The following is a 15,232-nucleotide window of genomic DNA, read 5'->3' as shown; positions in this document are numbered from 1 at the left end:
TATTACCTGTTAAATACAGGTAACTCTTTAAGCTACCTGTTCCTTTCATCTTTAACCAGGTATCGTTTACATTTTTACCACCCATAATTAAGGCTTTCGATTGATAGACGCTGAGGTATTCACGGGTCAATTTTTCCTGAATAATTTTACAGTAATATATAACGTCTTATCCCAGTAGTCATTGATTGATTGAACGGGTACACGGAGAACTGCTATAAAAGATAAGTCTTCTGACTGCGCATCACAATTACAATGGTGTACCAGTGAGCAAGTCAGGTGGAAACCATGCGATCTCTCATAATACCTACTGATCGAGCTTTTCTTTCTACATCATTTTACAAAATGACAAATATACAGTTATATTGTGTAATTATTGTGTTATGCTATAAATATACTTTTGCTGTTAATCATGTTATAAGACACACGGACAACGGTAAAGTTAGAGGTGTTTTGGAACATGTTCAGCATGGGAAATTTATAGAGAAATTTTTAGGCATTCCATACGCACAACCACCTATTGGGAAATTAAGATTTGAGGTAAGCTTAATTAGTTTATTTCTGTAATGACTTTCAAACTATTTATTGAACATTCATAACTTCCCATGTTACATAATCATGTAATGCATAAAAAAGAAATGTGATTAAAAATCCGAGTAACTAATATATTTGATATCTATCTATTGACATATATAAATGTATTTACGTATTAACTACATTCGAAGATTTGTATTCAACTTCAGGATTTCAATTATATTTTTAGTATCTATGAATATAAAATAATGTGTATGTTCAGATGCATGTCGACTAAGAAGCAAACATAACTTAAATTGCTCTTATTTATGTTCAATTTAAATAAAAATGCCTTTTATTATTAAATATATTACCATTACAATTCATTTTCTGCGTAAGGACATTGGGAACGATTTTAGATGATATGAAAATTCAGTTCAATACATGTAAAACCAAATAAATAAATTGTAATGTTTGTGTTATTTTGGATTTCTTTATACACTGTACGTAATATATCAATATTTATACATATTGAACAATTTCTAAATTCTCCTGAAAACTGACGCTGGAGGAGTAAAACACTTTCCATGACCAATAATTTTATCAAGGGTATATTTCATTTTGACGCACTTTGGATTTAATAAATGAACACCGATCATATATTTATCATCTTAAACTAAAGTTACACTGAACTATTTTAAGACAATATCCACATTTTTAGTCAATTTTTCTATAAAACTTCTAAATTCTTCTGAAAACTGACGCTTGAGGAGTAAATCACTTTCCGTGACCAATAATTTTACCAATGGCATATTTAACGCGCTTTGAATTTAATAAAATAACATCTATCATATATTTATCATTTTAAACTGAAATAAAAAAAAACCTGAGCTATTTTAATAGTAGAAGTTTCTATATTTGTTACATTACCAGCCTCTTGCATTTATATTGAGGATTTGCCTAAGTAAATGACGACAAATTCATTGGAAAGCCGTATATTAAATATTACTAGGACAAGTTATGATAATTATTTTAATAATCAAACAGTACTTTGAAAGTTTGAGTACAGCAGTAATAAACTATTACTATACGGTATGGGTTTTTCTCATTGTTGAAGGCCGTACGGTTGTCTATAATTGCTTACATCCACTTTATTTGAACTTTAGTGGATAGTTGTCTCATTGGTAATCATACCTCATCTCCTTATTTTTATATTGTAAAATTATATGAAAAGTATTGTTCAAATCCCAACATTTTACTGTAAAATTTGGATTTGGTTTTCAGTGTTTAATATTTTGCACTCTTCAGATCTAATGTTTAGAAACTGCACTGTTAAAATACCTTATGATAATTAGTGGGTAATACTTTACCTTCAGTATACTTCACTGATTTGTATGTAATGAGAGCTATTTTTCTATATCCTGACCTTATCAAAAATAAAACGGCTTGTTTGTTGCTTCATACCTAATAACTATAGGGTAAATAGGAAAGGAAAATAGTTTGTTTTTATAATATTTGCGTTTAAATGTACTATCTGCTATCAAATTGATATAGATTGATTTAAACTCATCTGTTCAAAGAAAAAACAAATAAGGATAACACAAACATAATAATCTTTTGAAGGAATTATAAATAAACTAATCAGGTACCAAGATAAAAAATATATACGCAAGACGCGCGTTTCCTCTACAAAAGACTCACCAGTAATAACAGATAAAGAAACAAACAAATACAGTACGAAGTTGAAGCGCATTGAGGACCTACAATTCCGAAAGGTTTTGCCAAATACAGCTACGGTTATCTATTCCTGGGGTAGAAAATCCTTAGTATTTCGAAAAAAGTTTTGTAAACAGTTAATTTATAGTAATGACCACATCAATGTTAATCATTGTCAACACAGAACTGCTGACTACTGGACTGGTGATAAAATAGAAGGGTCAATGGTAAATAATCAGGCATTAATTTGGTCAAGCAAATGATGTTTGGACATGCGACACCGACAACCACATCACTACAAACCCTGTCTTGGGTACAACGGCTACCAATGGACTACAATATCCTTTGTTTGGGTGAAAACAACAACTACACTGGGCTACAAACCCTGCCTTGGGTACAACGGCTACCACAAGACTACAATATCCTTTGTTTGGGTAAAAACAACCACACTGGGCTACAAACCCTGTCTTGGGTACAACGGCTACCACTGGACTAAAATATCCTTTGTTTGGGAAAACAACAACTACACTGGGTTACAAACCCTTTCTTGGGTACAACGGCTACCACTGGACTACAATATCCTTTGTTTGGGAAAACAACAACTACACTGGGCTACAAATCCTGTCTTGGGTACAACGGCTACCACTGGACTACAATATCCTTTGTTTGGGAAAAAACAACTACACTGGGCTTCAAACCCTGTCTTGGGTACAACGGCTACCACTGGACTACAATATCCTTTGTTTGGGAAAACAACAACCACACTGTGCTACAAACCCTGTCTTGGGTACAACGGCTACCACTGGACTACAATATCCTTTGTTTGGGAAAACAACAACTACACTGGGCTACAAAATCCTGCCTTGGGACAAACAAAGACCATCATTGGACTAGACACCTCTGTCTTGAGATTACAATATCGTCACTGGAGTACTGCTCCTGATCTCAGACATTCAAAGGCTGAATGTACATGTACCACATGACTACAGGCTCTTGTCTTGAAACATACAACGACTACCAGCGGACTTAACGTTCCTATCGTGGACCATACTACGGGCATTGTGCACAACAACCCTACGCATTGAGGCCTACAACGCCAACCACTCCACTACAAAATCATGCTTTGGGGTATACAACGACTATAATTGACAGCAAATTCCTGTCGGTGGACATACTACAATTTTCACTTAACTACAGACTCATGTTTTGGGACATACAAAGACAACCACTTGACAACAAACCCGTGTCTTGGGACGTCCGACTTCAACTAGACTACAAGCTCCTGACTTGAGATAATCGACAAATACCGCTGGACTACAGGTTCTTTCTTGCATACGACAACCAATTGACAAGTGGTTCCTTCCAAAAATGTGGTGTGATGCATAATAAGGACGAGAACAATTTAATAATAAATCCAAATGGCAAAGTGGGTCGAGAGGGATGAATGGTAAGAAATTCTGACTGCCTCTGAAAAGATGGTATTTTTAGTACTGGATTGAGAAGACATTTTTATAGCAATAGAACATCGAAGGATTCTTAAAAGAGTTGTTGCGAGTGTTCGTTACCCTGAAGAGAACTTCACAATTCACAATTTAAATCACAGATAACGGTCCTATTTGGACCGTGTGTGGCTGAGTATTTATACAAACTGCATAATGAAAACGAACCACCCTATGTAATGCAGAATTAGAGAAGTCCAGGTATCGCTTTCAATCCTTGAGTGTTATAGAATGATATCAAAAGCAGTATAAAACGTTATACGAAAGTGCTCATTTTTATTTAGAGACTATAGCGGGAAAAAAAAAACATTTGTGCAATACATGTCAGGACCGTGATATAAAACAACTTTTAAATATTTAAAAATGCAGACTATAGAATGAAAACCGTAGGGGTAATACGAGACGGAGTAATGTATGGTCGTGATGCGAATAGCTTCATATTGTTACACTTCATACTCAAGTGGAGACTACAGAAATATAATCTGAACTAGTTTTCAAATGAACAGCCTTCTTTGTCGAGATAAAAATGATATAGCCAACGTTTTCTAGACGGAAATTTCCAACTAGGTAGAGTTGACTTAAGACAGTTTTTGTTGTTATTTTTTATACCTTTTATAGGTTTTATACTCTTTAAAAGTTTTGTGTTTTGGGCTGTTTAAAACTTTTGTTCTAAAGAAACCCAGTAACCAATAATAAAGACATCTAGAGATCAAGATGCGGGTTTTTTTCAATGATGCACAATAAAAATTTTACCCAATAAGTGCTTAAGTCAAATGTAACTCAACAATCGTATGCAAATCGTTTCTTTATGCGATAAATTTCTTTCTCAGAAATATAATGTAATGGGGAAAAGAAAGGATAAAGGATATGTGATGGCTGCATTTGAATCGAAAATCATTTGAGAAATCAGATAAATAGAATTTCAAAGGAACAGTGGCATGTATTTAATGCATATTCAAGGTAAATGTGGAGAGAGCGCGACACCCTACACGAGGCATTGGAGTAAACGCCAACAATCCGACCAAACGAGGCTGCAGATTCAAACATTACAAACAACCCAACATACGCCCACATTAGCAAGGTTGTTATTGCCTTATGAGAGAGGGAGATGTCCAGTGATAACCATATGTTTATACCCCAGTCAAACCTTGGCGTTACGTCATAATATAACCACTTCTTCTTCTTTGGGGTTTTTGAAGGCGGTTTTCCTTGTGTGGAATTTGCGCCCTATAACCACTTACAAAGTTTATGTCTTTACATTATATATGAAGAAAAAGACAACAACAGACGAGGCCATGCAATGCCTCTTTGATCCTGTTTGACCTACAGTGACCTGCCTTGTCATACAAAATAAATTATAATTTGATGTAGACACGTCTTTTATTTCGAGTTTTATGTAATAAACCTCCCCGGTGACATGCTATATCTTTATAATGTTCTTAATAGAATCAATTTTAAACACCAATATCAGAATTTCTTTATCAACAAAAAGTAAAGTAGAAGCGTGAATTTCCAAATGTAAACACAGCGGTAAATGATGATAAATTATCAAATATCATTGGTATTCAATCTTAAAACGCTTGATTACTTATCGTAACTGTATTTTTTCGTTTCCGAGTACAGAAAACGTGTAGGTTTTGAACCTGTCATTTTGGTGAGGTTTATTTGGATAAATGTTCTAAAATGTGTCACCTAGAATTAAAATGTTACATTGATTTATTTCTCGAGTTAACATTATATGAAATAGAAAGCCCTCCTATAGATCAGCTCTTGTCAAAAATGTCCCACACTACACAAGTATCAATAGAGAATGACTTGTGTTTATGAAAAAAAAGAAATAGCTATCATTGTTATGATAATATAATTGACATAAATCAAAGACTTTTTACCTTTTTTTCTGTCAATGTTGAAATCGGGAGCTGATCGTTGAGATTTAGAATGTGTTTCACGTGATTCAAAAGCAAATAATATATGTTGAACAAAGTATAATTCCTTACATTCAGATAAAAAACGTATAGAATTCCTGTATACTTTCAATTAAAAACATCTAGATTTCCTGTACACTGTCATGTACACTTTCAATTAAAAACGTCTAGATGTCCTGTACACTTTCAATTAAAAACGTCTAGATGTCCTGTACACTTTCCATTAAAACCATCTAGATTTCCTGTACACTGTCATGTACACTTTCAATTAAAAACGTCTAGATGTCCTGTACACTTTCCATTAAAAACGTCCAGATGTCCTGTAAACTTTCAATTAAACTTTTTTATAGTCTCTGGCAGATTAACACTTGTCTATTGTTGAATCAGGCCCTTTAGAAGTCTTTTTGTTTGTCGTTGGGCTGCTGTCTCTTTGATGTTTATGTTGAAATCTATTGTTCTAAAATTTAGAAATCAATTTAAATTAAGGAATATATCTCTCTCCCCAATGCAAAGCTCTGACTCTTTGTCAGGTTTTTGCTATACATTAGGTCCTTTTTGGTTTGATCAGATTTTTATCGTTTACATTAGATTTTAAATTTTCAAATAGTTTGACCTCGATCATCACTGAAGAACATTCATTGACGAAATGCGCATATAGTGCAGTACAGTTTGTACCGTTTATGTTATTATCCCATATCTCCTTTTACTCATATTCTGTAGTCGACATTTTAATATGTATAGATAGCTCTAAATAGACAATTTAAAGGAAATAATTGTATTTTAGTAAATATACTTTTTTTCAAACAATTTCCTACTTTGGGCGATTACTATTTTCATTATTATTATGAGTATTATGCAATTTAACATAAACGCTTGTTGTCTATTTTTCGGAGACAGAACATCGCTTGGACGTGATCTTTCTGTTTTGAATTGGTTCACATTTTGTTATCCTTCGCCGCTTATTTGTCCAACATGGTATGGGTTTTCAAGTGCTCATTCTTTTATGCCGTATGGACATCTGTAGACATTTACACGATCTTAAGTAGACAACTGTCTCAATGGAAATCATTTTCTTCCTGCTTTTTATATATATGATAAAAAAATATTAGTTTAAAAATCGTTAAACAACACCAACTATTACTAATTCCAAAATGATTCTTTGCTTAAACAAGCAGTATATTTTGATATGATACCAACTAACTTTACATACGTGAAATTTTATAGATTTTTAGATGTGTATGTGTATAGAAGAGTAGATTACAAATATATATCAATGCAGATTTTATGGACAGTAAATAAATAAATGTTAAAAGTCAGTTATGCTGAATTTTGCATTTTGCCTTTGCATTTTGGTTGTGTTTTTAGTTGATTTAAATTAGTTTTGCTTCAATTTTAGTTTTTCCTTAATTTCAATTTTAGCAATTTTAGTAGTGCTGTGCATGTATTACAATATGCATGTACTGTATCTGTGCATTGTAATATATGCTGCTTATATATATCTTATTTGCATGCTCTCTGTTTTTATGTTATGTATAAAAGTAAGGAGATGTGGTATGATTAAAATTGCCAAGTATCCATCAAAGTTCAAATGAAGTGGATGTAAGCAATTATAGGCATCCGTAAGGTCTTCAACAATGAAAAAAAACCATACCGTATAGTCGGCATAAAAAATATGAAACAATTCAATTGAGAAAACTAACGGCCTAATTTATAACAAAACAATTTATGAAAAACAAATATAACAGACAGGAACCAACGACAACAACTGAACTACAGGCGTGGGACAGGCACATATAGAATGTGGCGGGGTTAAACATGTTTGAAGGTATCAACCCTCCCCTAACCTGGGACAATGGTGTAACAGTGCAACATAAGAACAGACTATACAAATCAGTTGAAAAGGGCTTAACTCATCCGATCGAAACAAAGCTGAAAAACATCTAACAAATACACAGACCGGATGTAACACGGTATTTATACATCCATAAAAACAAAAAAGACACAACGTGTAGATCTGAGAGTACTTGCACTTACTGACAGCTAGTTCAAAGCCAATAACAACTAATAAAAAAATCATGTATCTAGGACTAAAATATATGTTATTTATATTCGGTAAAAAGTTCTTAATAACTTATGTTTGTACTGTTATATGTGAACCGAATAAAATAAAACTTTCGTATTTGTATTCGTATTTGTATTGGATGGAGAGTTGTCTCATTGGCACTCATACCACATCTTCCTATATCTATCGTATAGTGTGTCAAAGGCCCGCTGTCACTATCAAAGTTTTCTTGGCCAAAGTTTTGGGTGGATTTTTTTATAGTGATAACCGTCAAAGAAAACTTTGATAAAAAAATTGACGGACTTGGATTGATTAGAGTCTCATCCTATTTTTCTTTAAACTTAGATGAAAACTTTGACCAGGTTAACTTTTGAAGTGTTTTATGGACAGGAAGATCATGATACAACCATTGTCTACATTTTATTTTCGTTTATTGTTTACTGATGGACATCTACCTACAGTACTTGAATATCGATCTTATTCTGGAGAGTAGATTTTGTTCCTGCACAGTACTTAAATGTCGATCTTATTCTAGATAGTAGATTTTGTTCCTGTACAGTACTTGGATGTCGATCTTATTCTAGATAGTAGATTTTGTTCCTGTACAATACTTTAATGTCGATCTTATTCTAGATAGTAGATTTTGTTCCTGTACAATACTTTAATGTCGATCTTATTCTATATAGTAGATTTTGTTCCTGTACAGTACTTGAATGTCGATCTTATTCTGGATAGTAGATTGTGTTACTGTACAGTACTTGGATGTCGATCTTATTCTGGATTGTAGATTTTGAATTCTTCTGCGTAGTCTGTAAAAAGTGTTATTGTAATTACAGAATGATAATTATCTAAATTATCTGATTAATTATTGTATCGCTCTCAGTGCAATTAACTGAAATGATGACCCTATTACTATAACATCTTTTAACGCAATGAACATTTGGCAGAACAGAACTGATGTTGTAGACGAACTGTGACCCCGAGCTTTTAGGTTAGGGAAGCAAGCTATTAAATCTGTACGTCAAATAATTAGTGACGGATACTCTGGAGACAAGTTCCTTAACTAGTATCACATATATCGTAAATTTTAATGACCTATTATTGGATTCTAGAGTTGAGGATAACGTAAATATATCAGCTGCATAAACAATATCAATGTTGTGAAGGGTCCTTCCTCCATTAAGTATGGTCCTTATATTACACTGCTGAAAGCAATATAAGAATTTAAATGAAATTCAGCATTCTTATGGTTTTGCAGCATTGTACAAAGAATGGCCTCTTGAAATGAGCAAATCATTAACTATTACAACCAAGGAGACGCAGACTTGTCGAGTTCATATATCTTAACCCAAATAGTAACCTACAAATTATAGAAATAGTGCAAAACAATATCATAGTGAAACACTTTCGTCTTTTAAATAAAAGACGTCAAAACAAATCAATATATGAAGTAAACAAGGACATTCAGACTTATCATCGTCTTACTAGATATAATAATCAGTGGAGAGTCGAATGGTAATAATATATTTCATGCAGATTTGCACTTTACAATACGGCATATTGAAATTTAAAAGAAATTAAATGAATTTGAAGTGCTTAGATTTAAATTAAAACAGCCACAATAAAATTCATATAGTGCACTGAAGTAAAGAATTTAATTATCAAAATAAAAATCTCAGTAGACTTCCGCTAGAAAGTGTGTTATATTTTTTTAACTTGTTTGATTTGAAGGTTCACGGCAAACAAAGGAAAGTAGACCGAATGTTTGTATTCATCAGATGATATTTTGATAAAATTAAAAACAAAAACTTTGACCGTATTCTACTGCGGCTGCAACGTCCCGAGTACTCTAGTATATCGTATCATAGATTAAGACAATAACGGGTAACACATACTCTCCAATCAGAAATAATAGGAGACTATAACAGATAAATACACTGTCCAATCAGAAATAACACGACAATAACGTATATATACAATGTACAATCAGAAATAACAAGTCTTTAACGGGTAAATACACTGTCCAGTCAGAAATAACAAGTCTTTAACGGGTAAATACACTGTCCAGTCAGAAATAACATGACAATACCGGGTAAATACATTGTCCAATCAGACAATAAAAAATGAGAACATCACTTTACAAATTGCATGCTACCGAAACGCTTTTCTGGATTTACCTTCATAAGGAACGTTCAAAGCCGAATATTTGAAAGGACGTACAAGAACAAAAATAAAATTTGAATAAAAAAGACATAAAATAATCGTCAAATCCATCAAGGTCAACTTTGCCTGAGGGAGTTGAAACCTCAGTTAGAAGTGATAACGGTTTAATTCATTGCCCAATTAGTAATAAAAAGACTGTCATGGGTAAAAAGTAAAATCACAAAAATACTGAACGCCGAGGAAAATTCAATCGGAAAGTCCCTAATCACATGGCAAAATCAAATGACAAAACACATCAAACGAATGGACAACAACTGTCATATTCCTGACTTGGTACAGGCATTTTCAAATGTAGAAAATGGTGGATTGAACCTGGTTTTATAGCGCTAAACCTCTCACTTGTACGACAGTCTTATCAAATTCCGTTATATTTACAACGATGCGTGAACAAAACAGACATTATAAATAAAATAGTCAAAATATGGGTACAGCAGTCATCACTGTGTTACAATGAATGTTAAAATACACTGTCTAGTAAAAAACCAAGACAATCATGTGTTAAATACACTGACTAGTCAAAAATAACAAGACTCTCAGGGGTTAATACATTGTCAATTCAGAAATAATAAAACAAGTATGGGTAAAATACACTGTCTCGTCAGAAATAACAAGACAACCATGGTAAAATACACTTAGCAGTCAGATATAACAAGACAATCACTGTTCAAACATAGTATCTAGTCACGTGTAAATACACAGCCCAGTCAGATATAACAAGACTATAACGGATAAAACACACTGTCCAGTCAGATATAACAAGACTATAACGGACAAAACATACTGTCCAGTCAGATATAACAAGACTATAACGGACAAATCACACTGTCCAGTCAGATATAACAAGACTATAACGGACAAAACACACTGTCCAGTCAGATATAACAAGACTATAACGGGCAAAACACACTGTCCAGTCAGATATAACAAGTCTTGTTATATCTGACTGGACAGTGTGTTTTGTTCATTATAGTCTTGTTATATCTGACTGGACAGTGTGTTTTGTCCGTTATAGTCTTGTTATATCTGTTATATCTGACTAGACAGTGTGTTTTGTCCGTTATAGTCTTGTTTTATCTGACTGGACAGTATGTTTTGTCCGTTATAGTCTTGTTATATCTGACTGGACAGTGTGTTTTGTCCGTTATAGTCTTGTTATATCTGACTGGACAGTATGTTTTGTCCGTTATAGTCTTGTTATATCTGACTGGACAGTGTGTTTTGTCCGTTATAGTCTTGTTATATCTGTTATATAAGAAGACTATAACGGACAAAACACACTGTCCAGTCAGATATAAGAAGACTATCACGGACAAAACACACTGTCCAGTCAGATACAACAAGACTATCACGGACAAAACATACTGTCCAGTCAGATATAACAAGACTATCACGGACAAAACATACTGTCCAGTCAGATATAACAAGACTATCACGGACAAAACACACTGTCCAGTCAGATATAACAAGACTATAACGGACAAAACACACTGTCCAGTCAGATATAACAAGACTATAACGGACAAAACACACTGTCCAGTCAGATATAACAGATATAACAAGACTATAACGGACAAAACACACTGTCCAGTCAGATATAACAAGACTATAACGGACAAAACACACTGTCCAGTCAGATATAACAAGACTATAACGGACAAAACACACTGTCCAGTCAGATATAACAAAACATTCATGGTAATGCGTATCATACAGTGTCCAGTCAAAACTATAAAGGTAAACACGGGTAAAATATTCTGTCCGATCAAAATATCAAGACAGTCATAATTACATACATTGTCCAGTCAGATATAACAAGACAGCTACGGTAACGGACACAGGCCAGTCAGAAATAACAAAATAGTTTCGGGTGACATTCACTGTCTAGTCAGATATAACAAGACAGTCACGGTTAAATACACTGTTTAGTCAGAAATAACAAGACAGTCACGGGTTAAATACACTGTCCAATCGGTGGAAAGCCAAGTTAATCAAGGTTAAACACACTGTCCAGTCAATATATCACGGTAAACACGGGTTACATACATTGTCTATTCAGAAATGAAAAGTCAATCACGGGAAACATACACTATCCGGTCAGAAATTACAAGACAGTTACGGGTTAAATACACTGTCCGGTCAGAAATTACAAAATAGTTACGGGTTAAATACACTGTCCGGTCAGAAATTACAAAACTGTTACGGGTTAAATACACTGTCTGGTCAGAAATTACAAGACAGTTACGAATTAAATACACTGTCTAGTCAGAAATTACAAAACAGTTACGGGTTAAATACACTGTCCGGTCAGAAATTACAAAACAAGACGATCACGATAAAATACACTGTCTAGTCAGAAATAAAAAGGCAATCAGGGGTAACATTCACTGTTCAGCCATGAATAACAAGACTTCACGAGTAAAATACACTGTCTAGTCAGAAAAAAACCCTGATAAACACAAGTGACATACACTTTCCAGCTAGAAACAACAATCTACAATTATAACTCGATGGCCGAGTGGTCTAAGTAGTCGAACTATTGTACCACTAGCCTGTCAACACCGGGGTTGTGACTTTGAATCTCGCACGTGGCAGGTGCGCTCGAATCCAATTTCAATTGACTAGGATCGTCAGTTTTCCTATCGAAGGTCGGTGGTTCTGTGCACTCCAGCTTCCTCCACCAATAAAAATTGACCGCTACGAAATAGCACAATAGTGCTGAAAGGGGCGTTAAACACCAACCAATCAATCAAAAACAATTATAAATTTAAAAATGTGTCTCCTGTTTATTTGCAGGCCCCAATCCCTCCACATGGCTGGGGCAGTGAAATACTCAGTACAGAAAACTTTGGTCCAGCCTGTCCGCAGGGTGCTGGAGGTATGGAATATATCAAACTGCATCACCCTGGCTTTGATTTATCAAGTGAAGATTGTCTCTACCTCAATATATATGTGCCTAAGGTAAGTTTTTCTATCAGAAGTAATGTTTCTGTTTTCTCGGAAAAGACAATACCAATGACACCTAATGGTCGAACAACACAATTAGAATAACTTAACAAACATCCCTAAGTTTTTACGGTAAATACTTTACTTCTGTGACGATGGACTGAAACAAACACTATTAATTGTTATTAGCTTTGAACTAGCTTTCAGTAACTCTCATATCTGTACTTTGTGTCTTTAGGGTTTTTGCTATAGTTGTTTGTGTGCTTTATATCGATCGGTTGAGTTAATATAAAAATAAGGAGATAAGGTATAATTGATTAAGCCCTTTTCAACTGATTGATATTTTGTTCTTAGTATGTTGTGCTGTTACACCACTGTCCGAGGTAAGGAGAGGGTTGGACCTGCCACAAGTCGGGAACCTATTATTCAGTCGTTGCCGTTTGTTGTTGTATATCATATTTGTTTTTCGTTTATTGTTTGGTACCTAAATCAGGCCGTTAGTTTTCTCGCTTCAATAGTTTTACATTTGTCATTTTGAGGTCTTTTTGCTTGCTATGCTGTATGGTTTTTGCTCAATGTTGAAGGTCGTACGGTGACCTTTAGATGCTAAATTCTATGTCATTTTGGTCTCTGGTGAACAGTTTATTTTCTCATTGTCAATTTTACCGCAACTTCTTATCTTTATGAATACAGATTGGTCAAGAAAATATTACTCGTTTGCTTGAAAACATAGGATATGACTGCTTTAAATCGACCAGCATTCGACACGTCTATAGGTACAGTTCTGACATGTTATCACATATTATTGGTTAAGTAATGATAATGCAAATATTTTACTTTCTTAGATAATTTTTTCGGTACTATTTTCATTATTTCAATTCTCAGTTTTCACACAGATTAACATGACTGGTAATTAATAAAGTCTTACTTTGATCACAATTACAGTATAAATAGCTGTCGTTTTGAATCTGTAAGAAAGATTTAGAGAATGGCAAAAAAAGTGTCTAAAAAATCCTGCAACAGTCGTTTATTAACGGAAATTTGTTTATTTTTCTTGCCATAAATTCCTTCCAAATAACTCCAAGTATCAACAGTTTCTTTGAATAAAAGAGAATATACCAAAAGTCGGTCAATCATCAATCGAAAAAAAAACCCAGACAATTCCATGCATAAAGAAAGAAGACGGAACACAGTTGTAAAAATACTATATAGAAAATAAAGGATTGAGCAAAACTAACCCTTCCAGAAATAATTATTGATCTCAATCTTAAGAATATGAGTGCCACCCATAAAGAAGGAAATGCTTACCATTCGGTCGTTATGCAGTTCTTTCCCCACCTTGTTGCGCATGTTTTTACTATTGAAAATATATAAAATTATGGTTACACCCTTGACACTAAGCTTTAAAGGAACTGATGCGAGATGTGCACGAACATGACAATTCCATTTCAAATTAAAGTCAATAGTTCACTGATGTGAAGTCCCGAATAAAGACTGTTTTATCTCATTCCTGACCAAATGTCTTTTACTGTTATGGTATTGGTACAGTATTGATGTGTCTAAGTGAATAAACAAAAAATCTTCAAGATACCAGACTGACAATTCGTGTTCATAAGTCTCTTGGAATCAAGGCAGCATGCAGGCCAAATCAAGCAGAGCCCTGAAAACAAAATTTTAAAAACCGTATAATGCCAAATATTGCCAAAAAACGTAGTTGTGTAATTTATTATTGTGCATTTGTCTTAATGTGTTTGTTCCTGTTTTGATGTGTCTACAAAAGGTCCTGTAATTAATGTATTGTGTGTTTAAGACTTTGGTCGATTATTTTATAATTTAGAGACTTCGACTGAGTCGAATTTTTTAGAACTCTTTATTCAATTCCAGTTGCGTTTTGGGTGGAATTTGCAAAATACTGTAGTGTTTTAATCTCATATACGCATGCTTCTGGAAATGTATGTATACCAATGATCTCTACTAGCAATAATAAAAATTAAAATGAAGAGATGTGGTAAAATTGCCAACGAGACAACCATCCACTAGAGCTCAAATGAAGTCGGTTTTACTCGTACAAATATATCAGATTTGAATATTACGATTTGACTTCGTCCCTTTTTAATTTCATTTTTTTTAGGAAAAAAAAACCCACACAAATCCGCACATGTTGCTGGCGCTATCATATTTATTCTACGATGCTTAGAGAGTGTTCGTGTAACATGTAAATACTTTATAGTACTATTGAAGCTGTGGACTAGTCTAAGCTAAACTATTGATTCTATAATGCTTAGATATTGTACATATAACACTGTTAATCCGTTACAGTACTATTGAAGCTGTGGACTAGTCTAAGAAATCTA

The 15,232-nt window shown here is 33.8% G+C and overlaps 1 protein-coding gene across 1 annotated transcript in view; it reads left to right on the top strand.

Moving 5' to 3' along the window:
* The first annotated feature begins 200 nt into the window (after window positions 1-200).
* LOC127735713 (pyrethroid hydrolase Ces2e-like) overlaps window positions 201-15,232 on the top strand; it is a 38,076-nt gene continuing 23,044 nt past the window's right edge. The window contains exons 1-2 of the mRNA XM_052245988.1: window positions 201-537; window positions 12,729-12,893. Coding sequence (XP_052101948.1) covers window positions 286-537; window positions 12,729-12,893 — 417 coding nt within the window. The 5' untranslated portion in view covers window positions 201-285. The remainder of the gene's footprint in view (window positions 538-12,728; window positions 12,894-15,232) is intronic.

The sequence above is a fragment of the Mytilus californianus genome, unplaced genomic scaffold, assembly GCF_021869535.1.
Source record: "Mytilus californianus isolate M0D057914Y unplaced genomic scaffold, xbMytCali1.0.p SCAF_1, whole genome shotgun sequence".
Lineage (NCBI taxonomy): Eukaryota > Metazoa > Mollusca > Bivalvia > Mytilida > Mytilidae > Mytilus > Mytilus californianus.
This window is presented reverse-complemented; position numbering and strand designations above follow the sequence as displayed.